Source organism: Balaenoptera ricei, chromosome 9 (assembly GCF_028023285.1).
Source record: "Balaenoptera ricei isolate mBalRic1 chromosome 9, mBalRic1.hap2, whole genome shotgun sequence".
Taxonomy (NCBI): domain Eukaryota; kingdom Metazoa; phylum Chordata; class Mammalia; order Artiodactyla; family Balaenopteridae; genus Balaenoptera; species Balaenoptera ricei.
In genome coordinates this window covers 58,319,296-58,334,277 of record NC_082647.1, presented here as the reverse complement: position 1 = coordinate 58,334,277, position 14,982 = coordinate 58,319,296, and the positions used below count along the sequence as shown (strand labels likewise).

The following is a 14,982-nucleotide window of genomic DNA, read 5'->3' as shown; positions in this document are numbered from 1 at the left end:
GAGTAGGTTTGCTTTTTTTTTTTTTTTTTTTTTAATATATACTCCATTACTCCAGAATTACATAGAGAAAGAAAGCACAGAGTTGACGACCAAGGGCACTAACCACCTCCATCCCTCCAGTTCCTCCACTAACTAGGCCACTTACATTCTAAACTTTCAGGTTGGGCCACCCTCCATGGGAAGACCTAAGAGGGGCTAGATCAGATTGCTGGAACTGTTACCAAGTATCCCTACCCCCACCTTCACCAGAATATAAGGGGAGGAATGAAGACTCATAGAGCAACAAGCTAAGGTAGCAGTTACAGCTAATTCAGGGGAGAAACATACCCCCATTAGGTAGAATATATGTCACTTTTTACTTCTTCCTCCATCCTGCACTACTACTATCAGAGGAGCTAAGGCCCAAAAAAGCCAAGAAGAGAAGAGGAGGGGGAGAAAGTATCTCAGAGCTGTACCCCATCCACAGAGCATTGGTTCTCAATGGGAGCAATAGTGCCCCCTAGGGGGCCTTTTGAAACTGTCATGTTGTTTATGGTTTTCACTGGTTTTGTAGGTACGGATGAGGGATGTTAAGGATAGAACTATGTAGAATAGCTTAGTGTCTCACTAATGTCTTTCAGAGTTTCCATAGGTTTCTTGATAATTTATTTAGAACTAAAATGGCCTAGTGTAAAGTCAAAAGGCTACTTGTTTTCTGTTTGCTTTTACACATCATAGATTAACGTATTTTGAAGTAAGAAAACTTGACTAGGGCTTCCCTGCTGGTGCAGTGGTTAAGAATTCACCTGCCAATGCAGGGGACACGGGTTCGAGCCCTGATCCAGGAAGATCCCACATGCCGCGGAGCAACTAAGCCCATGTGCCACAACTACTGAGCTTGCGCTCTAAAGCCCGCGTGCCGTAACTACTGAACGTGCGTGCCACAACTACTGAAGCCCACATGCCTAGAGCTCGTGCTCCACAACAAGAGAAGCCACCGCAGTGAGAAGCCCGCACACCACAACGAAGAATAGTCCCTGCTCGACGTAACTAAAGAAAGTCCATGCTCAGCAACGAAGACCCAATGCAGCCAAAAATAAATAAATAAATTTATTTTTAAAAAAAAGAAAACTTGACTAATAAAATATTTAACTTATAAGGGCTATATTAGGGGAAACTATTAAAATTAATTTTTAAAAGTCCTTTGTTTTATACAGAGGGTCAATCACAGATTCTTTGAAATAGAAGTGTTGTTAGCACTTTAAATATGTTGATTTATAAACATTCAGTTTGACGCATTTTTTTCAGAAACAAATCTACTCTGTTATGTACAATAAGCTTGTAGTCATATGGGTATAAATTATGTCTCAGACTGTTCTTTTTCATCCTGACATTATACTTGGGACTATTAAAGAATAACAGCTAACATTTTATTCATTCATTCAACAAATATTTACCAAGTGCTATTATGTGCCAGACACTATTCTAGATGCTTGAGGGTAGAGCAGAGAAAAAAAAATCAGAAAACTTTGCCTACAGGGAACTTACAGTCTAATGAAGGAGAGAGGCAATGAATAAGGTTAAAAAAATTAAATGAGGCAATATAGTGTGATAAGTCCTAAGGAGAAAAATAAAACAGAGAAGGAATAGGAAGTGTCAAGAGAAGTATTTCAATTATTGAGAGAGTGGCCAGGGCAGGCTTCTCCAAGACAATGCTATTTGAATGAAGACCTGAAGGAGTGAGCCATGCATGATTATTGATTATTGATTATTATTGATTATGAGAAGATTATTCCAGGGAACAGTAAGTACAAGGGGAACAGTGAGCTAGTTTGAATATGAGGAGCCAAGTGAATATGGGGGAAGAATAGTTTATGGTATCAGTGATCACGTGGGTCTTTCGGGCCATTGTAAAGACTCTGGCTTCACTCTGAGTGACTTAGGGAACACTGGAGGGTTTTGAGTAATAGAATGATACTATCTGTCATATATTTTAGTAGCATTATTCTGGCAGCTATTTTGAGGCTAGACCATAGAGGGCAAGGGTAGAAGCAGAGAAGAGACAATTTCAGTAATTAAGGTGAGACATGATGGTGGCTAAAACCAGGGTAATAGCAGTGGAGGTGGGGACAGGTGGTGAGATTCTAAATATATTTTGAAAGTAGAGGTAATAGGATATGCTGAGAGATCAGATGTAGGAAAAAAAAAAAAGAAAGAAAGAAAAAGTCAAGATAACATCAATGATTTGGGTCTGAACAAATGAAGAAGGAATTTGCTCTTTCCTGAGATGAGGAAGACTTGAGAAGGGGAATCCCATGTTTAAGATGCTTGTTACACATTCATTTGAATGGGCAGTCTGGAGTTTAGAGGAAAGGCCAGAGCTTAGGAGAGAGCCACGGGAATGGATGGGAATACCCAGGATGAACAGGAAAGAGAAGAGAACAAAGGATTAAACACTAACCCTCTAAAGTGAGGGAGATGAGACAAAATTAATAAAGGAAAGTGAGTTTGCTGTGATGAGGATTAGTTCACAACTTTTGAGCATTTACCACGTGCCAGACACTGTGCTGAACACACATATGCAATACCTCTATCCCTTTATATCTGTATGTATCTACTCTTCTTCCTTCTGTCTTCGTACGTGGACCAATAAAATGATAGCAGCTAACAAGTGTTTATTTATTCAGCAAATATTTATTGAGTAACTACCAGGGACCAGGCACTCTTGATTGCTAGGGGTTGAAGCAGCACACGAAATCAACTTTCTTATCTCTTACTGTGTTTATACTACATCACTCTATAAATCATTCTTTTCAGTTGAGGATTCTTTTCTTATCACATAAAAGGTAGTTTGTATTTTGGGTTTTTTCTTCCATCTAATCAAGTTGATCACACATTTTATCATATTTGGTTTTTCAAAGCCAGTTGCTGGGAGAATGGATACATGTATATGTATGGCTGAGTCCCTTTGCTATACACCTGAAACTATCACAACATTGTTAATCGGCTATACTCCAACATAAAATAAAAAGATAAAAAAAAAAGCCAGTTGCTTTTGTATCTGTTGCTATTTTTGTTACATGAATACCAATCTCTCTCAACCTATAGCCTATACTTAAGGCACGTGTGACTCACAGACATTCAAATATATTGTGACAACTCGCTTCCTTCCCCAGGGCAACTCTATTTCTCTGTTTCTACTGAGCCAGATGGGTTTTCAAGACATTTGGAAAGAAGTGTGATTGTGGCAATAATAAGTAATTTGTTTGTTCCACAGACATTTATGAGATCCTACTTTCCAGGTCTTGTTCTTAGCATCGGGATACAATGGTGTGTATGACAGGTAAGTTACCTGTTCTCATAGAGCTTATATAATAGTGAGAGGGTTAGACAAGTCAAAGTAAAATAATAAACATAGTGATTTCAAATGATAAAGCTATAAGGATAGTTTGTGATACCATGAAGTCATAAGGAGTGACTGAGATATGGGGCAACATCATATAGGCTGATTAGAGGTAGTGCCAGTGGGACCAACACCCAAATGCCAAGAAGGAGTCAGTGAAGTAAAGATCAGGAGATGAGCATTTCGTGCAGGGATAAGGGTTAAGCAGAGGGAACAGCTCATGCAAAGGACCCGAGGTGGGAACAAACTTGTATGAGGAGAATAAAACACACAGTGTAACTTGAGTCTAGTAAGATCAAGAAAGAGTGATGGGATGAGGTCAGTAAAGGGAGACAGTGGTCAGATCCCATAGTCACTCAGAGTTAGTGACTTCCATGGTGAGAAATAAAATGAGGAGCTAAATGGGGGGCTTTATTTTTATTTTGAAGGAGTCAGGTGTTGTGACACAGTCTAATGTGTTAAAAATACTCTGCTCTGTGGGGTTTAATGGAGAACAAAAGTGGAAACTGGGAGTTTCCACTAACCTAACATAATGATCCCATAAGAACAGATAGATTTGAACTAAACTGGTGACTGCAGATATAAAGAGATATGGGCAAATTAAAAATGTGATTTGGAGGTAGAATTGACAGGACTATTGATAGACTGGGCAATGAATGGATGGGAGGTGTTAAGAATGATTCCAGAGTTTTTAGCTTGAGAATCCAAGTGCATCATTTACAGAAATGAGGAAGATTGGGGGTTATCACCAACACTCCAGTTTAGGACACATAGCGTTTGAGATGCCTGTTAGACATCCAAGTGGATATCTTAAGTAGATAAAAGTGTTTGGAATCCAGCGGTGAGATCGAGACTATCCATAAATATATGTATATGTGTATGTAAAGTTTATGTGTATATGTACTTGAAATCACATAAGGAGAGAGTAGAGTTAGAGCCTTGAGTCAGCCCAACCTTTAATTGGCAGGCAGAGGAGGATAAATTGATTGAAAAGCAGTCAACTAAGTAGGGAAAAACCAAAAGAATGTGGTATGGTAAAGACTAAAAAAAAGGCATTTCAAGAATGACGAAGGATTTGAAATTGTTAAATACTGCTGAGAGGTTAGACACAATGCAGATGGGAAAATGTGGTCTTTGGTGACCTTAGGGCCAGCTGCTTTGTCATATGTATTGAGAGGTCCAGTAAGATGTGGCAACATGATGAGTTACTCTTGACAAGAGCACTTCCTGTTCTTCCTCTTCCCAGTATGAAAGTTTACTGAGTGGAATGTGGGAAAAAAGGGAGATGAGGAAGTGGAGGCAGAGAGTGAAGATAACATTTTTGATAAGTTTTGCTGGGAAAGGGAGCAGTGAAGTGGGGTCCTAACAGGAAAGGGATGTAGAATCAAATAAGAATTTTAAGTTTGGGATGAAAAAGAATCAGAGATAGAGCACTCCAAATGGAAACGTAAAACCTGGGTGTATGTGCTGAATGTCACAGAGGAGTGAGTGAAGTCCTTGAGAAGGCAAGAGAGGAAAGGACCCAGAGCAGTAGCCAAGGGGTTGGTCTCTGACTGGACCAGGGCACGCCCTCCACTGTAAGAAAAAGCAAGACAGAGAATACAGGACATTCAGTTGACCAGGAGGAACAACTGACCCTTCTCTGGCTGGTTCAGTATATCCAGTCCAGACTAGTGTACTCAATTCTCTTCTAATACAGACATTTCAGTTCAACTCAGTTTTTCCCTCAGCTAATAGATAGTCAATAAGAGAAAAAAAATAGTGGTAGTGCTAGGAGATGTATGCCCATTTCAAACTGCAACTAATGTTTTCTCCTGCCCCCAAATGGCAGGTTGTCCCTCCTGTGTGATTTAAGATACACAGCTTTTCTACATAAAGCTAGAACAAATGAACATTTGGAGGGCTTATGACACTTTAGTAAGTAATGTATAACCAACATGAGATTTGGGTTAGAGTATAAAAATAACAAGGCATTTTCATGAAAGGGTATCTTTATACTTGAAAGGTCAAGATCCATTACTTACTGCTAAATATAACCCTGATAATAAGGTCTTTAGGGATTAACTCTCTCAATCCTCTAATCTGATTACCAACTCTGGCAGATGTTTCTCTTAGAGCATTAGAGCAATGTATTTAAATTGTAGCTATCTGTTAGTTCTCAATTACAAACTTCATGCTTGAAGAAAAAGGAAATCTGAGATAGAGCTGTCCAGGTACTGAACGAGGGTCACGAGCACATGCTCTATATAATGAGCCTGACTTTGGTCCCCACTAATGTGGAAGAAAAGGATGTGTGCACAGTGAGACCAGGGGACCAGAATTCAGACTGCTAGTTGTATAGTTTTGACCAAGTCATGTATCTATCTAAAGCTTCAGCTTCCTCATTTGCAGAGTGGGGAGAATAAAGTACCTGTCTCAAGTGGTTATCATGGGCGGTTTAATGAGCTAATGAATGCAAGGTACAATGCAAACTCTCAATAATAAACATTTTATCCAGTACTGTAGTTATTGCTATTGAGGTTTCCACATGGTATACAAGAGTTAGGGGAAATTTTCCCCTTCTTCCCCCATTCTTAATGTGTCACTGTCTAGTGGATTGGTTGCCCCAGCTAGAATTCTGGGTAGGTGGTGAAGCTGCATTATGCCAGAAAGGTCTTGGATAAAATAGTCCAAAATTTGTTCCAACCTTCTGCGTGCCCTACATAGTTAAATGTGCAGCACCTGAGTGAGAAAAAAGATGGTCTGCATCCTAAATAGGCACGACATTTGAGGGAACATACATCTAGGAAGAAGAGAAAGGGGGTTTCTGAGATTCTGCCCTTCTGCAGAAGGCAATGCTTTGCCATAACCACAGCTACTAAAAGAACCAACCAAAGCAACTAGCTGATGAAGAAAAGTGTCTGTGTCCCACAGGCACTGAAGATGTAATGTGAGATATGTTTGTGTGGACTGGTTTTTATTTCTAATTGAACTCTTGCTTAAATTTTATTTATTTCCTCCTCCATAGTCCCATAGAACCTGGTACATATTTTTAATATTATAATAAGAACACTATATTGCGACTGGGTCATAGAGTGTTCATCTGTCTACCCTATTTTGCCGTGACATCCCTAATGTGTTTATTCATCTTTGTATCCCTAAAGTGCACAAAGGCACAAAGTTGGGCACATTTTAAATGTTTAATCTGCTTATTTTTAAAATAGGTGAATGAAAGAATGACCATGGTAAGAGACACATTATACACTCCATTATCTTGTTCTGCCTAGGGAGAAGGAGAATAATAAAATTAGGCATGGGGAATGTCTCATCTTTTAAGTGACTCCACTTTGTTATATAACACTGACAAATGTACTCTGTGTCCGACAGAGGGTGCATTAGAGCAAACATTTCCTACAAGGCCCAACCCGCTGGAAAAATGTCTAGTTGGTGAAGGAGCTGTCTAAACTTTAACAAAACTCTCATGATCCCTAATCTCTCAGAAGAGATTAACTGCCTTTCTTAGCAGATGTGCAAACTCCTTGTTAGTGCCAGCTGGACTCATTTCAGATTTTATTTTGACAGGGCTAAACTAACGGGCAGCAAGAACTTTGTTTATCAAGAAGTTACCAATGTAACTCCTTAAGTGACTACGTTATGTTATACGCATCCCCAAATCACTGGGCTAAATTAATTCTCCTCATTCACTCATGAGTTAGACATGCCACCTCTCCCTAAGGTGTCTGACAGGGAGGAAGACCATCTACCTCAATCTTTTCTTTAAATTCACGGTCACCTTTCAAGACTGTGGGGCTCTCAGAGGATAGAACAGCATGCTCAAGGCTTGGGAATTCTAGGAGCTACTGTGTTCCAAGTCAACTTCACATCCACTTGTTATGGGTCCAACGCAGGGGAGGGTGTGGAAAAGAACAGAGGTAAGGATCTGGCACCTCAAAGCTGCTCCTGAACTCACAGGAGCCTTTGTGTGTTTTAATTCTGGAGTTTAGTGTTCTGCTCTAAGGTCTTGATACAGTAGAAAGAGCCTAGGTCTGGGTATGTCAGAAAGAATACAAGGCTGAGTGAGTATCAAGAATGTGGGTTCTAGTCTCAGCTCTGCCAACAAACTAAGGTAATTAAACATGACCAGCCATTTTATCTTTCTAGGTCTCAATTTGTGAATGTAAAATAAAAATACTGGAACAGATGGTATTGATAGTTCTCTTCAGCATTCAAATTATAAGAACTCCATGCCTTATTTCACAGAGATCTAAACTATTTTGAGCCTCTGTCTTTAGCTGCAGCCACTAGAGCTGTCACTTGGTCTGGCAATGACAAATCAATCTGGGTGACTGTTCTTCCCAGTTCCCTCCAGCCTTGTACCTCCTGTTGACTTTGGATTAAGGAATTCTTTTCCTCAGCTGTGGTAACCTTTTGGCCTAGACACTGGTTTAAGGAAATAGAAGTACTATGACATCCCTATGGGGAGGCTGATCGTGGTGGTCACATGGCTCCTTCCACATAGTCCTAAGGATAAATCCAGTAATTTAAAGTAGTCCCAGGAATTTTAAATTCCTCTTATACTGGAAAATATCTTTTTCATGAATATAAAAATACTCAAGTGTTTTGCAGTTGAGGAGTAATTTCCTTCCTGATCATCTGGCTTGATAATCTCAAACTTCTAACTCCCCCCACTTGTTCACTTCTCCTTCCCTGTCCCTGCTCAGCGGTCACAGAGGTGTTAGAGACGCACCCGATTTGGCATAGAACAAGGGAGGAAACTAACATTTCTAGAGAATCTCTGAATACAGATTTCAACCTGTGTCTATAGACTCCATACCACAGAGGGGTGAAAAGCCTGGTTTTGAACCCCTCCCCCTCCATCTGTTACACAGCAGGCCTGAGTGGACTGAGTATTCTGCTGGGGCTGAGAGAACCCTGAAGCTCATTTCCCCAGAAGAGACTATCACAAAGTGGTATCCGATTGTGTGACACCTTCCTACGTGGAGAGGTGACCTCTGAGCGCAGCCAAAGAGGAGAGCTGATGGGAGCAAAGCCACAGGCTGTAGTCCCGCAAGGCCAGTTCATGTTGCTGTGTTTCTCAATTGTGGCTAATGCTCCATCTTAAAATGCTCTGCCAAGGCTTTGAGTGGGAACTGAGACATGGGATGATTCCGATGGATTCTGTGCCTGTATGTGAGGAGCACGTCTCTCAGAGTTCCTAGGCGCTTTCCCTTTAATCCTTATAGCACACTTGTAAGGGACGGTTATTATATCCATTTCACAGATAAGAAAACTGAGGCTCTGAGAGTTTATGTAACTTGTCCAAAGGAACAAGGAATAAAATCCAGGTTTCCTCAGACTCCCAAGTCTGCTTTCCCATTGCACCATGCAATTTCCCAAAATAATCTGCCCTAATTCCAAAGATTTCTCTTTCTACATGAAGCCAAAGATGATTAAAAACTGCCAGCAGCTGAGAACAAAGAACAGAAGTGACAATAGTTAATGCTAAATGGTAAGTCTGACTCAGTCTCCGTCCTTGAATTTGTTTTAGTCCGTTTCGGAGATATATTTAATCATATTCAGAAGAATGGAAATAGGTTAAGTTTGACGTTGAATTAGCTTTTCTTCCGAACATGGTCCTGTATAAAACGTCTGGTAAAATTTTCCTCCCCTAATAATATTTGGGAGGTATTGTGAAGGTCTAATCTGATTCTCATATGAGTGTGTTTTTCCAAAACCAGCTGGCTGCCCCAGGGTTTGGCGTGCTGGAGTCAGCTCACACTGGCTCTGGTGAACTGATTGTATCCATCTATTTCCAACTCTGGCAGCCTGAAATCAAGCCAAAGTGAGAGCATTTACTCCATGGAAATCAGTAAAATATACAAACCACCACCCCACCCCCTGCCCTTTTTCTTTCCTCCTGGTGAGCTTGTTGTTAAACATGTATCCTTACATCTCTGTCATTCTTAATCATAGATATCTAGTAATCTGACAGAATAAATGACACAGAGTATTTCCAGACCAGGTTAGTTTTCCTAGGAATATGGTTCTCTGTCATGGCATCAGGATAACTGAAAACTGGCCCAAGGGGTTATAGTGTGAAAACATTCCAGACTATTAACTCACTGAGCATAGAGATTCTCAGAAACTTGAAAGAGAACTCCTGTAAACTCCCTCCAGTATCTTTAGGAGAAGCCAAGGATAATTATTCCCTTAAGAATATTAAATAGAGCAAGAGGAAAAGGGGGAGGAAGGGAAGACACATTCATCAAGAGAACCCATTAAAATGTTCTCCAAAAATATCCTTGATATTTCATGTAAAATCCCAGTGTAGATAGTTTGTTTTGTATAAATCAAAAGTTAGGCTCAGGCTAATATATCAAAGGAACAATGAACTATAATAGATGCACTGACACTAAGAAATGTAAGGGAAGGGGCTGATCTGGCCAAAGCTTCAGGATCCCCCCCTAAGGCCACCTCTCTTTGGACTTTCATGTTCCAGCTCCAAAAACATAGTTAAAACTCGAACACATGGCTGATGGGGGTGTAAAATGGTATAATCATTCTGGAAAACTGTTTAGCAGTTTCTAATATTTTAAAATATTTTACCTGAGAGTAATGAAAGTTGTTTGCACACACAAAGCAGCTTTATTCATAGTTGCCCCAAACTAGAAATAACACAAATGTCCAATAATAGGACCTTTGTTGTATACTCATACATTGGAAGACTGCTCAACACTTAGAAGAAACAAACTCTACAATAGCATGTGTGTCTTAAAAACAGTACTGGAGTAGAAGTACAAAACAGTACATGTCTTACGATTCCATTTGCATGAGATTTACAACAGGTGAAACCAATCTGTGATGCTCAGAATGGTTGCCCCTGGCCTGGGGATGGAAGGATTGACTGGGAAAGGGTATGAGAATGTTCTGGGGTGATGGAAATGTTTAATTCTTGATTGGAGTGGTGATTACAAGGGTATATATAGTTGTCAAAATTGATCCAACTGTAATATTATGAGTCTTTTATGAAATGTAAATTAGAGCTCGATTGAAATATGAATATGTGTGTATATCTATATATAAATGTAAAGAAATACATATACTTAAATTTCTATTAAAGGGTCTAATGCAATGAGCCCAGCTCCCCTTGGCCCTGTGAATTTCACACTTTCTGCCCTTCAAAGACGTGGACTTTGTGCTTTCAAAGTGTGGATTCAAGCTTCAGCGTGATGCTGCAAGTTGGAACCTTGTGCAATCACACCCAGGTCATTTCCCTCTAGCCTGTGGACTTCCCATCTCTGACACAATGCCCCATCTGGTCATCCCTGCTCGGCCACTGGAGAAAGTTTGGGAGGCAGGTTCAACTTGGTGGGGAATTCCTCTTCTCCTGCCCCCGCTCCCATCCCCGCACACACTTTCCAGCGCCCAGGGGGCGGCAGGGTCAGAGCTCTCAGGGCATGAATCAGTCTCCCCTCCAGGCTCCGCAAAGGCGCGCTCCGCCCTGTCCCGGGTCAGAAGGACGCTCACCCTACATAAAGCAGCGGCACCCACCACGCTGGAACTCAGACTGCCTCGAGGTTGGACGCTGTGCACCTTCCTCCCGCTGGCACATTCTGGGGACGCCTCACCCCACGGGCAGCTTGAATCCGGACACCATGTACTCTGCTCGCCCCCTCCGGCTGGTGGTCCTGCCGCTGCTCCTGGTGGGGACTGCGCTGGGAGATGCTCCTCAAGCGCCGCCAGGTATCGCCCTGCCCAGGGGACCCCCCTATCGCCCCGGCCAGGCGGACCCCTGCACTCGCTCTCTGTGCCCCGCTTTCCCCGATCCCTGCCGTGCACCATGCAACGGGGCACTTGCGCCCAAGTTTGCACTTTCTTTCTCTGCAGATGCCCTTCTGCTGTGCTGGGAAGCTGCCGGAACAGAACTCCCCGGGAAGCCTCTCCCTCCGCGGAGATGTGGCTGACCTCCTTCTCTCTCTCTCTCTGGCTCTCCTTCTGCCCCTCCTGTAGGAAATAACGCGGAGATCTGCCTCCTGCCCCCGGACGAAGGGCCCTGCCGGGCTCGGATCCCCAGTTACTACTATGACAGGTATACCCAGAGCTGCCTCGAGTTCATGTATGGGGGCTGCGAGGGCAATGCCAACAATTTCGAAACTTGGGAGGCCTGCGATGAAGCTTGCTGGAGGATACCGAGTAAGTGCTCGCACGCACACTCAGAACTCTTGCGCTGCTCCTTGCACTGAAGGGCCAGTAGTAACTTGGCTTATTTTCCAGACCCCATCTAATACAGTGTTTTAGCCTGAATTTTCTCAAATATTAAGTAAGGCTTTTAATGCTTTTCAGTTTACCACAAGTGATCACAAAGTTTACAACGCCTAAGACATCTCCTCTCTCCTAACTGGCATTTATCATAATACACTGTGTGTGCAGACTCAGGAAAAGATTTCACCAGTAAGACGTAACACTGCAAGAGTATACCGTATTAGGTGCAACATAAAGGCTTGTCTATATTTATCATAGTTCTAAACCTATGGTTTTTATGCCTCCTTGAGAATAGCATTTTCTCGTGTCCACTATCAATCCGAAATACTTTTAGTGGATTTTGTTATTAAAGTGTGATTTAGCTAATTATAACCTTACTTTTGTCCCCGATACCCCATCAGGTCTTAGATTAGTATAGAGATATAGTGGAGATTCACGATGCTGTTTTCGATTTTATTTTAATTATGTTTATTATCTCTGTTAAGGCCTGTAACAGAACATGGGACTCTGCTATTCAAGGAATTGAGCCAGGGAAAAATGTGTATTCCTATGAATAAGTTTGATTAACTTCGTATGTAGAAACAATCAGAATACTCTGAGAGAACAGTCTTTCCACTGAAGTTGAAAAATTTATCATAGCCAAGTCAGGTCTGGAGACACTGTTAAAAAAAAAAAAAATGCCGAATACAGTTGCCTCTCAGTGTCTGTGGGGATTGGTTCCAGGACCCCACCCCCCAATACCAAAATCCACAGTATTTGTATATAACCTATGCACATCCTCCCTTATACTTTAAATCATCTCTAGATTACTTACAATGCCTAATACAACATAAATGCTAGGCATATAGTTGCCACCATAGGACAAATTTAAGTTTTGCTTTTGTTTTTTGAACTTTATGGAATTTTTTTCCTGAATATTTTCTGTCTGGGGTTGGTTGAATCTGTGGATTCTGGACCCAGGGATACAAGGTCTCACTGTAACTGGACTAGTGGGCAGTCTTTTGGGGGTTTACTAGCCCAGCACTAAATATGATGCCTTCCCCCACTCCATCCCCGGCCACCACCAGTTGTTTCTGAAAATACAGTATAGTTTTGAAAGTAATATTAAGAAGGTTAATTTTGTACTAACATTGTTTTATGCTCTCCTTGTCCTAGAAGTTCCCAAGATTTGCCGGTTGGAAGTCAGTAAGAGGCAGTGTGGGGAGCTCAGAGAAGTGTATTTCTTCAATCTAAGTTCCATGGCATGTGAAAAATTCATATCTGGCGGGTGTCACAGCAGTGAGAACCGGTTCCCGGATGAAGCTACTTGTATGGGCTTCTGTGCGCCAAAGAAAGGTAAATATTCTTTTTACGGTGTTTCTATTTCATTTCTTTATTAAGGCTTTAGGGTGAAAAAGTTAATAATTTGATGTGGAATGAACATGCTTTGCATTCTGGTGATTTCACATATAATATGATATCAATCTTCACACTATTGCCCTGTGAGGGAGTATTATTATCCCCTGTTCTACATATTAGTGTGCGAGCTAGAAGTTAACAACTTGCCAGGTTCTCAGGGCTGGAAAGTGACAAAGCTATGATTCAAGTTTTGCTTCCTCTTCTGCATTGTTTCTTTAGAACTATTTCTCATCTACTTAATTCACATGTAAAAAATTACAATCTTCACTAATGAATGACATGACCTCAGGTTTGTATGAAATCAGTTGTATATATGAGATAGTGAGATAGAAAGACTTCAGATGGTGAAACCTGAAAATTTCTAAAGTTTTTGGTTAGATTTCTGTGTTCTTTAGTAGTTACAAATTGTAGCACAAATTTATCTCTATCCCTCTTTTCTCTCTTCCCCACTTCTTACCTACATTCCCCCCCACGCAATCCCTAAAATCATGGGTTACTTGGGTAGTATGTAATGTTTGTATAGGCATTTTCCGTAGGCACAGGAGATACAAGTACACAGAGATAAATAAGTTCAACAAACAAGGGAAACTTGCTTTGGCAGAGACTTTGATAAAGCTCTGTAGCTATACAGTGTTGAATATGCAAAATCTTGAATTAATGAGGAGATGGTTGTTGCTGGCGTTCTTTTAAATTGTTTATGTAAATGTAAGTGTTCCAGTGGCTACCTGGGAATTAGATACATGTATTCTTGATTAATAATGGAAGGAGAGCTGATAAAAACATTTAAAATAAAACTACCAACACACGAGAGTTTACCAAAGCATGTCACATATTTCCCCGTGAAATGTAGCCCATTTTTACCTGGCCATATCTGTTTTTTGGGTTTAATTTCTTTACACATTCAAACGATACAAGGATATAGCTTGATATTCTGTCCACTTTATAAAAATTTAGAATTAACAAAATATGGCATGTAAGCTGTTTTGAAATTCAAGGCACACTTTTTAAATGGCGTAGTATGATATTCTGGATTCAGAACGAAGCTTCTATGGGATTAGATTTTCTTCAGTTACTTCAGTAATCAGCACAGTTTAGTAAATCTGGTATTATTGCACTTTTAATTTTATTTTCTTTTTCATTAAGGTCCATCATTTTGCTATAGTCCAAAAGATGAGGGACTATGCTCTGCTAATGCAACTCGCTATTATTTTAATCCAAGACACAAAGCCTGTGAGGCCTTCACCTATACTGGCTGTGGAGGGAATCACAATAACTTTGTTAACGTGAAGGACTGCAAACGCATTTGTGTAAAAGGTAGTGGATTTTTTTCTTATTCAATTTTTAAACTAACTTTATAAGTAACTCATAAGCAAAATTATATTTTGATGTATCCATTTTACTAATAGCATATTGCCATTTCTAGACTACTTCTACATAGATAGCACTTTAGTACTGGTCAGTTTTGTCAAAATGCTTATACTGGCTAGGTAGAGTGTTATTGACTAAGTGGATAGTGAGTAAAACTGACTTTATAATCATTAAAATTAAGATGAGGTGAGTTTGTAAGCATGTCGGAAGTGGTGATTTATAGCGAGCCTACAGACTGGGGAATATGATGTTTATTTTTATTTTGTTGACCTTAGCCTTGAAAAAGAAAAAGAACAAGAAGATGCCAAGGCTTCTTTTTGCAAGTAGAAGACTGAAAATTAAGAAGAAGCAATTTTAACCCTTTTTTTTTCCATATGTCATCTTGTGAATGCCTTTATGGTTATATCTGAAGGACAATATGGTAACACAAGCAAGCAAATCATTAGTGATTTATTCACCAGTTCTTATATGTTACATTTTTAAATTTGTGTATTTTTTATACATAACTAGCTGCTATTCAAATGTGAATCTATTACTTTAAATTTAATGTTCAACTATTTTTTTATGAGGTTAAATTCTTGCTGTGCATAAGA

The 14,982-nt window shown here is 40.4% G+C and overlaps 2 protein-coding genes across 8 annotated transcripts in view; one reads left to right on the top strand and one right to left on the bottom strand.

The window, feature by feature from the left end:
• GNGT1 (G protein subunit gamma transducin 1) overlaps positions 1-14,982 on the bottom strand; it is a 294,503-nt gene that overhangs the window by 17,578 nt on the left and 261,943 nt on the right. The window lies entirely within an intron of this gene.
• On the top strand, positions 10,819-14,843 carry TFPI2 (tissue factor pathway inhibitor 2). The gene is made up of 5 exons (XM_059932781.1): positions 10,819-11,104; positions 11,372-11,554; positions 12,779-12,958; positions 14,165-14,335; positions 14,665-14,843. Exons 1-5 carry the CDS (start codon positions 10,819-10,821, stop codon positions 14,745-14,747), a joined length of 903 nt encoding a protein of 300 aa, XP_059788764.1. The 3' UTR covers positions 14,748-14,843.

Bases quoted from the DNA above. Each gene is read 5' to 3' on its own strand.
- TFPI2 (XM_059932781.1), top strand. From the start codon at position 10,819: ATGAATCAGTCTCCCCTCCAGGCTCCGCAAAGGCGCGCTCCGCCCTGT. The intron at 11,555-12,778 runs GTAAGTGCTCGC...TCCTTGTCCTAG, and splicing joins AGCTTGCTGGAGGATACCGA to AAGTTCCCAAGATTTGCCGG. The intron at 12,959-14,164 runs GTAAATATTCTT...TTTTTCATTAAG, and splicing joins CTTCTGTGCGCCAAAGAAAG to GTCCATCATTTTGCTATAGT.